At 41.0% G+C, this 13,578-nt stretch overlaps 1 protein-coding gene across 1 annotated transcript in view; it reads left to right on the forward strand.

Annotated features, from left to right (window-relative positions):
* The first annotated feature begins 2,513 nt into the window (after positions 1–2,513).
* The window catches only part of GPR158 (G protein-coupled receptor 158), a 461,568-nt gene continuing 450,503 nt past the window's right edge, over positions 2,514–13,578 (forward strand). The window contains 1 exon segment of the mRNA XM_033932889.1: positions 2,514–3,391. Coding sequence (XP_033788780.1) covers positions 2,514–3,391 — 878 coding nt within the window.

A 13,578-nucleotide genomic window follows, 5' to 3' on the forward strand; every position in this document is an offset into this window, starting at 1 on the left:
TTGGAGGAGATTGGCTGTGTGTGTGTGTGTGGGGTGGGGGTGGGAGGGTGATGAATAATGAAGGTTATCAGGTGATGGTCAGAGAAGGGAAGAACAGAGGTGGCAAGGTTAGTGATCGAGAAGTTGGAGAAGAGGACAAAATCAAGGCAGTTGCCATTCTGATATGTAGGGGCGGTGGAGAACAGCTAAAGGTTGAATGAGGATATCAGAGCTAGTAACCTGGTGCGTTAAGAGTTAGAGGAATTGTTAGCATGGATGTTGATGTCATCAAGAATGAGGAAAGGAGATGAGTGTTTGAGAAAGAAGGATAGCCAGGAGTCAAAGTCTGTGAGAAAGGAAGAGAGGGACGTGTCAGGGGTTCCATAAATGACCGCTATTATTAGAGGTAGAGGAGCAAATAGCCAGATGGAGTGAACTTTGAAGGAGGAGAAACAGTGAGATTGAGGTGAAAGATGAAGTTGAAATATACAAGAAGGTGAGCGTAGCAGCTCAACACCAGCTCTGTGACCAGTTGTGTATGGCATTTGGGAAAGAAGGTAACCTCAATGACATAGGGCAGTGACTGAAGCAGAATCTTCCGGGTAGAGCCAGGTTTTGGCTAGTACAAGCAGATGGAGAGAGTGAGACATAAAGAGATCATGGACATAAGCAAGCTTGTTGGAGACAGAGTGGGCATTCCACAGGGCACATGAGAGAGGGAGAGAAGAAGGGGAGAGGAGAGGAATAGAGATGAGATTGGAGATGCATTGGAACTTGCATGAGTAAGGTGAGACTTGGTTAGGAGGACCAGGATTGGTATCCCCAGCAGAGAGCATAAAAAGGTGCAAGAAGATATGGATGAGTGTTGGAGAGGCAAGGGGAGTGACAAGGGGAATGGACAAGATACGTGCTGGTGAGAGTGGGGATGGCTGAATGAGGGGTAGAAAGTATTGAAGCTTTAGGGCTGTGAAGAAGGTGGAAGACAAAAGGGAAGAAGCATGGTTAAATGTGCTCCAGAGGTAAGAAGATAAGGGTAATAAGAAAATCTGCTGCTCCCACAAGCTGATAAGAATCAAAAAGTCTGCAATCAGTCCCTTTAAGCAGCTGGAAGGTGAGGAGTGGAATTAGGGGATTAAAAACTTCTGTGTGCTGATTGAGAGAAAACAAAAAAGCAGCCTTTGTAGTTCAGCTAGTGGATGTTTCACTTATGGATAGCTAAGATTACATTCTATGCCTGACTATTTTTACTTTAAATTAACATATATAGGACCCTTTTACAAAGCTGTGGTAGTGATGCTGCTGCTGCAGTAAATGCAAATGCAAGGAAGCCCATTCAATTCCTATGGGCTTCGGTGCATTTACTGTGCTTTGTAAAATGGCCCATAGTAAGGATTAAAAAAAATATTTGAATTAGAAAATAAAGCCCATCAAGCTGAGTCACCCATTCATTGCATTTATGTTTATATTTGATCTTTATACTACTGCTATGCTTTTAACAGAATTGTAAGTTTCATGTTGGAATTGTACTTGCTGATATAACGCCTTGGGCGAATCTCTTCATAGAGACGGTTAATAAATCCCAATAAATAAATATAGTTGTCAGCATACTAATGCTAATTTTATGCTAATTTTATTGTCATTTGAGAGGAAAGCACTAGCACAACTTAGTGGCTATTATTAAATAGATGAGGTGCAGCATTACGATGTGTTGCTTAGATAAAACGTACATTCCTTTCAATAACACGGCTATGTTATTTTTAATCTAAAAAGCCCCGAGTAAACATGAGAAAGAAGGCACGTCTCTTTATGCCTCCTAAGACAGCACAGCATGAACCCGGTTCAGCACTGGACAGCTCCTTCGCTCCGTCTTCCAGCCCAACAAATGGCTGTTTGATGATTGACAGAGGATTTGGCCATACAGAGATCAAGGAGACTTAAATATACCTATAAGAAATTGATAGGTAGGAGCTAACAGCAAGACGGGTTGGTTGAGGCAAAATGTAGTTACAGCCTCCCACTGGCAGAAGAGGGCGGCGTGTACTTCTTAGCAAGTACTCAATTAACAGGCGTTTTTACATCCACTACAGCAAATAAACAAATACGCAAAATTAGCTTGCTTCGATTTTTTTTTTTTTTTTTTTTACCATGGATTTGCACTGTACATGGGAGGGGCTGTGTCTGAAGAATGAAGACATCAGAATCGAGACTTGCCCCTAATTATGTAGTGGAGCAGTGTTTGCATACAGATCTTTCAAATACCTCAATGAAAGCAATGGATGCGGATGGGGGATAAAGACGTACGCAGGCAAACTATAGCATCTTTGCAAGATGGGATGTAACCTGGTCAGATCAAAGCGACAATTTGCGTAATTCCCAGTCCAAACCTACCGTCTCTCTCTAGGTTGTATTTTTTTTTTTTTTATTGCCGCAAGTGATTACATTCACAGCGGAAGCTGCGCTGGAAATTACTGGCGATTTCAAACCAGGAAATAAAAGAAGTGACTTGGCTATCTGGAACCTGAGATAATAAGGACATGGCTTTTCACGTTTTTCTCATGCTCTTCCTTGTTCATTTGGGTTTTGTTGCTGGATCCAGCCACGAGCTGGAAGGACGAACATTGCACAATAAAGAGAAAAAACCACCGAAACACAAGCAATCTATTCATAACAACATCCGAACCTTGGACCAATCCACTTTATGGATTAGATCTACAGAGAGCACCATTTTGGCGCAGAAACTGATAGAAGATGTACCAAAACATGTGGCATCTTTCCTGTATACCGGGAATCCTCATGAACTGAGAGGGGACAACTGCTCCAGGCGATATCAAATGGCCAGTTTAACTGGCAGGTCTCATATCACCTCTCATTCTTCCTTGAACAGTGTTATTGGCACACTAAACCACGCCACCAATTTCCTCAACACGATCTTACAGAGCAATAAATCCAGAGAGCAAAACTTGCAGGGTGATATGGAGTGGTATCACGCCCTAATAAGAAGTATTTTGGAAAGCGATTCTAACATTTTCAGGGCAGCTGTTACTTTTAATACAGAGCCGTCGTCCTCCGCTCCTCAGGTCTTCCTCCAGGCTACCAGAGAGGATAGTCAAGTACTCTTCCAAGAATTATCTCCAGCAGCTCATCGTCTGAGAAATGCCACCGGGGAAACAGAGGGGCTCAACAATTTTAGACAAAAGTGGGGGCCTCATATGCACGGGAGGGTTTTAAACTCTGATGCTAAACATTTGGAGAACAACTGGAAGAAGGGGGGCAGTTATGTAGCAGATAAGAATCGCATTAAATGGTCTTCACCTTACCTTGAATGCGAAAATGGAAATTACAAACCTCGTTGGCTACTGGCTCTGTCTGCAGCCTTTTATGGGCTGAAGCCAAATCTTATCCCGGAATTCAGGTAGGGAGACAACTCATTTGCGGAGACCACTGTTTAAAAAATAATAATAATAATAATAATCTGTTTTATTCTTCAGAAAAGATCCCTGAAGGAACTGTGAAACCAAGGGTTCGATTTCTGATTAACACAAATACCATAGTGTACCTTGATACATTTCAAGAAGTTGTCTTTTTCTTGAGGCTGTAGGTATTTATTTTCTACTGGGATTATAGTTCAGGACTATTTCCTGATTAATCCATGGGTGCTTTTGCTGAGCAAGTAACATTTCTAGAAGCAAGGCTCGTTAAAAACCCCAAACAAGAAATCCCTTTAGTTTTAACAATCAGAAGTACCTTGTATAATTAATATCTTGAGATAGATTATTTTCACTGAAAAAGGTGGAAGACGTTTCATGCTTTAATTATTCCCATACAGATAACCGCTGTTGGAATCCAGACCTAGTAGTTAAATGTTGGCTGATGTGTTATTAGTTAGCGTAGTATATAATTAGAACTGGCGCAATCACAACCATAATTTTACCAGTCAGAAAACAGATTACAGTTCTGCACTTCCCAACTACAGAAACAAGGAGGGGCTGGAGAAATTTCTATACACTGAGGAGTCCAATGATTTTGCATAGCTAGAACTGTTGATGGTATGCTAAAGAGAAAACGCTATGCATCCTCTGTTGATCCCAGAGTTTCTGATGAGGGACCTAATCGGAACAGTTTTGGAAACCCAGACATTTGATTAACAATACATCTAATGCACTTACGCTGACATTTGCCTTTTGTAGGCTGTAAAAGGTTGGCCTATAGCAAGAAACAATTAGATTTACATCAGTAGCATGCTTTCAGTAGCTGCTTATTAATAATTTGTGAACTGAAGGTCAGTTTTCCCATTGCACAGGGCTGGGAAAAAAAATAAACCCCACTCTCCGTTTGTGAGGGATCAGTTAGACATGAGAAAAGTGAACTCAAATACCCCACCCAGGGAAATAAAGACTCTGCTATTCAAGAACTTTGTAAAGATAAGTTAATGCTGCACCAAGTATCCTATCTTTCAGCCAATGTCAGAGTCATGTAACAAGTACCTGAACCTATAATTCTGGAATTGTCCAGTTTACCTCTTTTGTAATCCACCTAGAACTGCAAAGTTAAGACACACTAAAAGTCACTAATGTAATGCAAAAGTTCGAGTCTGTGTACACAGTTTTTGATCTTCAGCAGACTTGCCTTATGCAGAAGTATGGGAGAAGCAACAATTTTTTCAGGAGGATTACATATATCAAACTAAGCTTTCATACAGCAATGATAATCTTTCTGTATAATTTTTAAAAATCTCAATTTTAATTCTAAAAAACAGGTTGCATTTTTTTAATTAGATGGATTTGAATAATTTCTAGAGAAAGGGATTACAGGTACTGCAGTTGGCTTTGCAATTACAAAGAACTTTATCTAATGATAAACCAAAACTTAGGTCCTGAGTGCTCGTATGCAGGCTCCTTATTGCTTAAACTAGTAAGACATCGTTTTACGAAGCTCATGAAATTATAGTGCTGTCTTTAAAAGTAAACTGGCCACCTCAAACATTAAGGACTCCGTTTATGAAGCGGCTTCAGCGCGCGTGACTTTTAATCACGCGCTAACCCCTGCACTAGCCAAAAAAACTACTGCCTGCTCAAGAGGAGGTGGTAGTGGCTAGCGCAGCCGGCGGTTTAGCGCATGCTATTATGCGTTAAACTGCTAACGCGGCTTCGTGAAAGGAGCCCTAAGACTGATACAGCATTGTTTGTTAGATGTACCTAGTCAGAAACAGGTACAACTTTGTGAGACCTATGAATGGGTATTTTCTGTTGCTAGCCCAGAACTGTGGAACACGTCACTTTTACATTTGCAATTGGTTAAGTTTTTATTGGGACATTCTGGAAGATAAACCTTGCTTAGAAATTAAAAGCTAGTGTTGGAATCAGTAATCCAGGTCACGGTACTCATTTCTCATTTACTAGAAAATACTATAGGCACAGGGTTTTCTGTTTGCCCTAAACATATCGCAGCACATTATTAAAATAGCTCTAATAGCCAACCTCTCAGTGATCAATAATCTGTGCTTTGAGACCAGAGGTGTCCTGGCTGGAGCTGCACCTCTGTTGCTTTTCTAGGTCTGAGAATGGAGTTTAAACAGCTTTACTGGTGCTGTTCCGCACTTAGTTGACGACTGCTGCAGAAAACATCAGGGAAAGGAAAACTGCAAATCCCATTGATCGAGGTCATAGGGTACTTAGGTTTTCTATAATAAAGAGGTGTAAAGGACCAGGAAAAAACAATGGAGGTTGTGCTTTCTCTTTTAGCAATTGGATATAATTTTTTTGACCATTTTCACCAGAATGGATCTTCATGTGAGTGTAATCCAGAGAAAGAAAAAGCAGACTAAAGTTGAGTCTCAGTGACTGTAAATCCACCAATTGGTCATATTAGTAACTTAGCAAGATAGTTCTACCTGTGCAACAGATGCTGAGTACTTTTTTGTTCCGATTTTAACATTGGAGGGGGGGGGGGCTCCTTTTATCAAGCAGCGATAGAGAGTTTTACTGCAGGCCGGTGAGGTAAATGCTCTGATGCTCATTCAATTCCTATGAGTGTAGGAGCATTTGCATCAAGCATTATTAAATTAAATTGTCTTTTTTCTTTGATATTTCTGGACCATAGACGGTAGGGGACAGATTCTACAAACAGGCATCCCGACTGTAGGCAGCGGTAGGTGTCCTACTGCTGTTTTACAGCCAATTGGGACACACATTTTAAAAAAATGCAGGCAAGGAAGGACACCTATATTGTAGGCATATGTCATGCGCCTATGGAGATGCATAGAGACAATTACAGATGTCCAAGGTGGGCATGGTCTCCACCGGAAGTGGCCTTGGGCATCAGTAAGCATCCTTATGCATCACTGTAAGTGTGAGACAGATGCCTTAAATATAGGCCTGTAAAATACTGGCCTACATTTAAGACATGTGTTAGTAAAAGTACACGCGAGTTTCTACAGGATGCCGATGCATATGATTGACAAGTGATCGGCAATTGTTTCTTAGGTGGCCACCAAGATTGGCATCCTTTAGAGAATCAAGCCCTAGAAGCCCACCCAGTACTGTCCATAGATTTCAACTACTGGAGTTGCCATCAAAACTCGCTCCTGCTTATTCAAACCATCTTATCATTTTTAGGTTACAGACTGTAAAAGTCTGCCCAACACTGTCCTAAGGTTCCAAATTACTGTAGTACCCGTCAAAGCCCTCACTAGCCCATTCTGAACCCAATTTGCAATATACAGGACACAAACCATGCAAGTCCACCCAGTATCTTTGTAGGAGGGGCCCAAAATAAAGGTGTGCTATGATGAGGTGCTATGAGGTTATAAGTACACCATTGTAGGCTGGATTGGTGTACGGTATACTGAGCACTTTATACATATTTTGTATATAATTTATAGAGAGAAAACAAAATTTTAAATAGTTTTTGGGGAGATTTTTCTATTTTATTTATAAGCAGTTCATCTGCATAACACGATGCTCAATCATCTGAAAAATACAAAAGGCCATATTCTATAAACAGCACATAAGTTAGGTGGCAGTAGGCACCCTACTCCTGCCTAACTTAATAGTTTTAATTGGCTTTAATCTGTGCAGTAATTGACTGCGTCATTTAAAACCAACTAAAAACTTGTTAAATAAAAGTAGGCATGGGGAGGAGGCTACAGTATAGGTGCTAGTAACACGTCTATAGCAGGATACCTAATGGTGCCTTATGCCTAAGTGGGCGTTGTTATGGGGCGGAGCAGGACTTCGGCACTGTTGGGTGCAATTCACTAAAGAACTTAAATGTCTATAATGCAGGCCAGTAAAACCCTAGCCTACATTGCAGATGCCTAAGTTTTCTGGTAGGTGCCGTTAGCCGCAATTCTTTACATGACAGCCATTTTTGTAGACAGCTGCAGATTTAGGCGTTGTTTATAGAATCTGGCCCAAAGTGTCCATTTCATATACAAGTACTCATCAAACCTTTCCAATCCAGGGGGTTAGTTTGTCTTTCAACATGGTAACCATATTACATTGATTTCCATCCAAGACTTCCTTGACAATCACAAAATATATTATCTGACAAAAGAAATTGGCATTTAGATCCAAAAGAAATCATTTCTGTATCCAATGTGAGTCTTTCATATCTATCTTACGTGTAATTGAATAGACATTACCCGCAATGTATCTATCTAAGATTTCATTTTGTTGAATTACATACCAAGGAATGCTTAGCTACAGGACTCTTTCCAGCTAGTATTATTCTGCCTAAAGACATAGAAAGCTCATGTATTGAAAGTATTGGTACATGTGCCGGTTCCTATTCTTCTTCCAGGAAGTGATGGCTGTCTAGGTGTGTATCTGTTGAATTAGAAGATGCAATAAGCAGAAACCTCTTGCGTTTTAACTAATGAACACCAATCAAGAATCTCAAATAATAATAATAAAACTATTAAAAGCTGTTTTTTGGGAATAAACAATGGAAAAATACTAGTAAACCTAGAATTCTTTTTTTCTCTCCCCTTACTTGCCTTAAACTAGAAGTTTCCAAACATGTTCTGGAGACCCATAGCCAGTCAGGTTTTCAGGATATCCAGAATGAATATGAATGAGAGAAGTTTGCATACAAAGGAGGCAATTCATTCATATCTATTTATTTATTTTATTTTAAAAATTTCTATACAATTTATAACGGTTCACAGTGTTACATACATAGTTTAAGAACAAAATCATCATGAAGTACAGATAATCCTAAAAAAAAAATAATGTTAAAACATTATTAAACACTAAAACCATAATAAGAATGATCATGAACAGTTCATCAACTTTGCCAGAAAGGCAATTATTAACTAAAAGAAAGCATCTACAAATAGCTGTGTCTTGAGTAATTTCCTGAACATGCCTTTTACACGGCAGTTTCGTATTTGGCCCAAAAGGGAGTTCCATTTTTTGACTTCTGCACAGCAAAAAGTAGTTTTGCCAGTCTCAACAAGCCTTGGGTTTACATTCGTCTTCAGTAAAGCTAAATCTCCAGAACGTAATGAAATTCATTGCAGAGATCCTGAAAACCTGAGTGGCTATTGGACCCCCCCCCCCACCCAGGATAAGATTGGGAATCTTTGCTGTAGATCTGTCACTCTATTTTTAATTTCTGTGCTGCCTTTTCCTTGGCTGTACAAATTATTGGCAGTGGATAGGCCTTTGTTCTCCTCTTTTCCTAGCAGTTCTGATGTGCAGCTTTTCCTGGGGAAAATATTGGTTATGGGAATATATTTGTTATGAAAATGTGCATACAAATATGCCCCAGTTTCTATAAAGGACATGGATCCCATATATGTGCCTAATATACCCCCCCTTTTACTAAACCGCGATAGCGTTTATTAGCACAGGGAGCCGCATTCAATGCTCTGTGCTGCTCCTGACAGTCATAGAGTTCCTATGAGCGTCGGGAAAAGCGCAGCTCCCTGCGCTAAAAACCGCTATCGTGGTTTTGTAAAAGGGGAGGATGAATAATTAGTTAATGGTCTCCAACAATTTAATTATTGGAGTCAACAAAGAGTTAATTGATACTAATTATTATGTGGACACCAATCTAGTTGTGCAGTATTCTGTAAACATGGGCTCCTAAATTGGATTGTGCATAATGCAACGGGGGACATGAGCATGGGAGGAGCATGGGCAGGTCAGGAGCATTCACAAAGTTGTGCGCAATGTTACAGACGAGCAGAAATTCGCACCCAACTTTCATGCCAGGATTTATACCGAGTTTCAGGTGATATAAATCCTTGTGCCCACAGCTGAGCATGAAATTTGGCACTCTGCAGTGCTATTCTATAAAGATCGCTCATCCTGGAGCGCTTTTTATAGAATGGTGTTGCGTGTCAATTTTTATCGGGGCCTAATTTTTCGTATCATTTATAGAATTTTCTCCATGAAGTACTGATAAGTACCATCAATAGTAGAATGTTGATAATCTCCTGAAGCAGCAGGGTTGTCCCATGAAACAAGAGGCCCTTGTCACGAATATTTGCATTGAGATATGACTGTATTTGATTGCTTGGATCTGTGATCTGCGAGAGGGAAAATTGCTGGCATTGCAGTTTTACCATTCCGGGGGAGGGGCTCTTTTGTGTATTGACATGAACTAAAAAGCCTGAGGCAGGAGTTCCAAAGAGGTGTTAATGGTATTGCCTGCTGAGAAGACTAATGCTGTGAAAAGATTAACTTTAAACCTCTGGATTGTGACTGCGGGTTCATGTAGTGGGGACTGAGATCTGCTGCAAATCTCTCCTTTGAAAGATACAGATAAGTGACTTAGGGCTAGATTCACTAAGCCCACCAATCAAGCCCCGACCACTTAGTGACCCCTTTTTCCTCCGATCCGATTCACTAACCTCTGTCCCGATCATCCTCTGATCCGCGCATGCAAATGAGGGGGAATGACATTCAAATGTAGACACCTACTGGGCTGACCGATCAAAAATAAGCAACTGCTGAGGACCAGTTGCTCAGGTCCTTTCCGACTGCTCTGCCTTCTGCCGCCCTGCTCTCTGTCCTGCTTCTCTGCTCTCTGCCCCAATCTGCCCTGCTCAGATCTCTTGCTCTCTGCCCCGATCTCCTGCTCTACCCACAGTGCAAGCCCGTGGTTTTAACTCGCAGGTTTAAAGCAGGTTAAAACCACGGGCTCGAAAGTGAAGTTAAAAGAAAAAAAAATTGCTACTTTTGTAAGCATGCGCAGACCATCTACAGGCAAAGAAGATGGCCTGCGCATGCTTCAGGATCGCTCACTAGCAATCCGTGTGGTTGGAGGGGGGCGTTCCTCCGATTGCCCCCATTTAAATACTGACCTGTTGTGGATCAGTTGGCCTGCCGCGGATTAGGCACGATCGGCAGGTTAGTGAATCTAGCCCTTAGGGCCAGATTCTCTAAGCTACGACACCATGGTAAAAAAAAAAAAAAATACCATGGTGGGAGCAATTTTTGTTTTACTGACGATTCTCAGCACAATAGCATGCAAATTATATGCATGTATGTGGAAAATTGCTGGTAAAACAGGGGGGGGGGGCGGTAGAGGTGCTCAGAAGAACAATTGGTAGCACAGTTCTTCTTCCTGCCTGCCTGTAAACCCCCATCCCAAAACAGCCCTTGCTCTCTGCCTGAACTGGCAGGGGCTGCTTTTTCTTAATGGGTGCAGCTATTGTGTGTGCACAACACACATACAAGAGCTGCACCTATTAAAAAAAAGCTCCTCCCCAATGCTGGAAGCCCTCTTCTACACCCCCGACATTTTTTCTGAAATGTCGACAGGAGGGATACCCATTCCTTCCTACCACAGGATTGAGGGGAGCCCCTCATCCCCGCTGGGGGATCCCCCTGACAGCATGCTTCTCCTCCGACAGCCCCTCATCACACCAAGCCTGTTGGTTTAGTGTATCATCCCCTCCTTTTTTAGAAGACCAGCAGGAGGGATGCTCACTTTTTCCTACTGACAGGCTCGCCTCTTCATAATGACAGGCCTTCTCCTTCTCAGTGTACCCTGGGATGCACTGGGAAGGAGCCTAAGGCCCTGATTGGACTAGACACTTAAGACCCCTCCTATTGGAGGTCCCCTAGGTGTTTGGGCCAATCAGGCCCCTCCCAGTGCATCACAGGGTGCACCGGAGAGGGGTCTAATGTCCTGATTGGCCTAGGTGCCTAAGGCCCATCCTTAGGCACCTGGGCCAATTAGGGCCTTAGGCTCCACCTCGGTGCATCCCAGGATGCACCAGGAAGGGGAAGGCCCACTATTTTGAAGAGGTGGGCCTTCAGGCAGGAAGGAGTTAGCATCTCTCATGCCAGTCTTCTAAAAAAGATAGGGGGGGGGCAGAAAGGGGTGGCCCACTTGACCACCAGGCTTGGTGTGTTGTGGGGTTGTCGTGGGGGGGAGCTTACCAATATTCTGTATGGTATTGGTAGGGGCAGTGGCGGGAGCAGCAATGGTGGTGGTGGTGGGGCTACTAAATCACCAGGCTTGAGGTGGAAGGGAGCTATCAGAGTGTGAGAGCTTGCCGATCTTCTTCATGGGATTGGGGTCATTGGTAGGGGATGGCAATGGCAGCAAGGCTTGTTTTTGGTCTTCATTTAGGAGGAATTGGGGCTTGGTGTGTTGTGGGGTTGTCGTGGGAGGGGGCTGCTTTATTTTCCTGTCAGTTCCTTAGCCAATCAGCACTCAAGCACTGACAGGAAAGTAAGGCTATGACAGCTCAGACCCTGCCACAAAATATCAGCCCTGATTCCACATAAATGGAAGGGCGTTCTTTTTTGAGAATCGACCAGAGAGATCATTTTAATTTTAATGACCATGTTATTCTACAATTTTAATATTAATAACCTCGTTGCACATTTGCTTAGTATAAATCAGAGGCTGCTAGAAAGCACGGTAAAGCCCATGGTGAGCCATTTTGATAATTGGGAGGCAAAATATGTTCAAGTTCAAGTTCAAGTTCAAGTTTATTATTTGATGAATCGCCTATATAAAACATTCTAAGCGATGAACAATTTTAAAAACAACTTATTAAGAAACAAACAATTTTAAAACAATTTTAAAACAACATTTTAGAGAACAAATGTTATTAAGACACAAGTAAAAAAAGTTAAAATACTTATAACGCATTATAAGTTTCTTTATACATGTGGCTTAGTGACAAACATGATATAGAAGGGAAAGGGGAAAAAAGTTACAATTTTTTCTCAGTCAGAAAAACATAAAAGAGGTAAAAACACGAGGAAGAGGGGAATAGGGGAAAAAAAAATAATAATAATTATGTGAAAGTCTACATTGGCTTGATCATTTAATTAATAAAAGCATCATTAAATAAAAAAGTTTTTAAAAGTTTTTTAAAAGAGATGAGATCCTTTTCTTTTCTGATATAAAGCGGCAAAGCGTTCCAAGTTTGAGGAGCTATAACGGAAAACATATCATTTCTCCTTGTACTCACAATTTTTAAAGAAGTAACCGATAGTAGGTCTTGAGATGACGATCGGAGAGAACGAAGTGTATAATATGGAGTGATCATTCTAGACATGAACTGTGGTTCGTTAAAATACTAAAAATACTATCTTAAAAGTAATTCGGTGGCTAATAGGTAGCCAATGGGACTTGATCAATAACGGTGTAACGTGATCATATTTTTTTGCTTTATGGATGAGTTTTATTGCAGTATTTTGGATTATCTGAAGTCTCCTTTTTTCTTTTTGTGCATTTAATATGTGCATTTAACAATGCCATTGTTAAATGCACAGTGACTTCAGAGAATCCGGTCCTCATTTTGTGTTTTTGAAAATGGTTTGCATTTATTTTTTAGAGAGATATTTTCCTGGAACTGAGAGGTTTTTTGGAAAATTATTAGTGCCAGTTTTTTTGGAGCAGGCAGTCTTTTTTTGCCTGATAGATTCTTTTTTTTTTGTCTCTGCTGCTCTTTTTTTTCTGGTGTTTGTGAGCCATTGATAGTTATCTGTACTCCATGAAAGCATAGTTGTTCAGTGTTGTGCAGTTCTGTACCTATTTTAAGAGAAATTCTACATCTAGCAGAGCCTCTTGTAAATTTGTACGAGAATTCCCCTTGTCCTGATTTGGATATGTGAATTCCCTTCTCCATTTTCTATCTAAAGTCTGCCTTGGTATATATCTTATATGTAGTCTAATAATTAGCCTAAGGTGAGGTTTGGCCTAGTAGTAGAGCTGCTGCCTCAGCACCGTGAGGTTATAGATCAAATCCCAGTGCTGCTCCTTTTGACCCTGGGCAAGTAACTTATAATCTTCTATTGCTCTGGGTACATAATAAGTGCCTGAATATATGTAAACCACTTTGAATGTGTAACTGCAAAAAGGCATTATACAAGTCCCATTCCCTATATCTCCTAAAAGAACTGAATACTATGATCATGAACTCATTAATGAAAGTATGAGCTTAAAACAGCAGGAGCTCGTATTCCTTTCTAGTAAGCCTTATAGTCTTATGTTACAGAGCAAAGGTTTCCAAATCCATCCTAGGGCCCCAGCCAATCAAAGTTTGAGGATATCTACAATGAATATTCATGAGATAGATTTACATGCACTTCTTCACTTGCATTGTAATTTCTGTCATGTGGATAT

This window comes from Geotrypetes seraphini, chromosome 2 (genome assembly GCF_902459505.1).
Source record: "Geotrypetes seraphini chromosome 2, aGeoSer1.1, whole genome shotgun sequence".
In the NCBI taxonomy this organism is placed as follows: domain Eukaryota; kingdom Metazoa; phylum Chordata; class Amphibia; order Gymnophiona; family Dermophiidae; genus Geotrypetes; species Geotrypetes seraphini.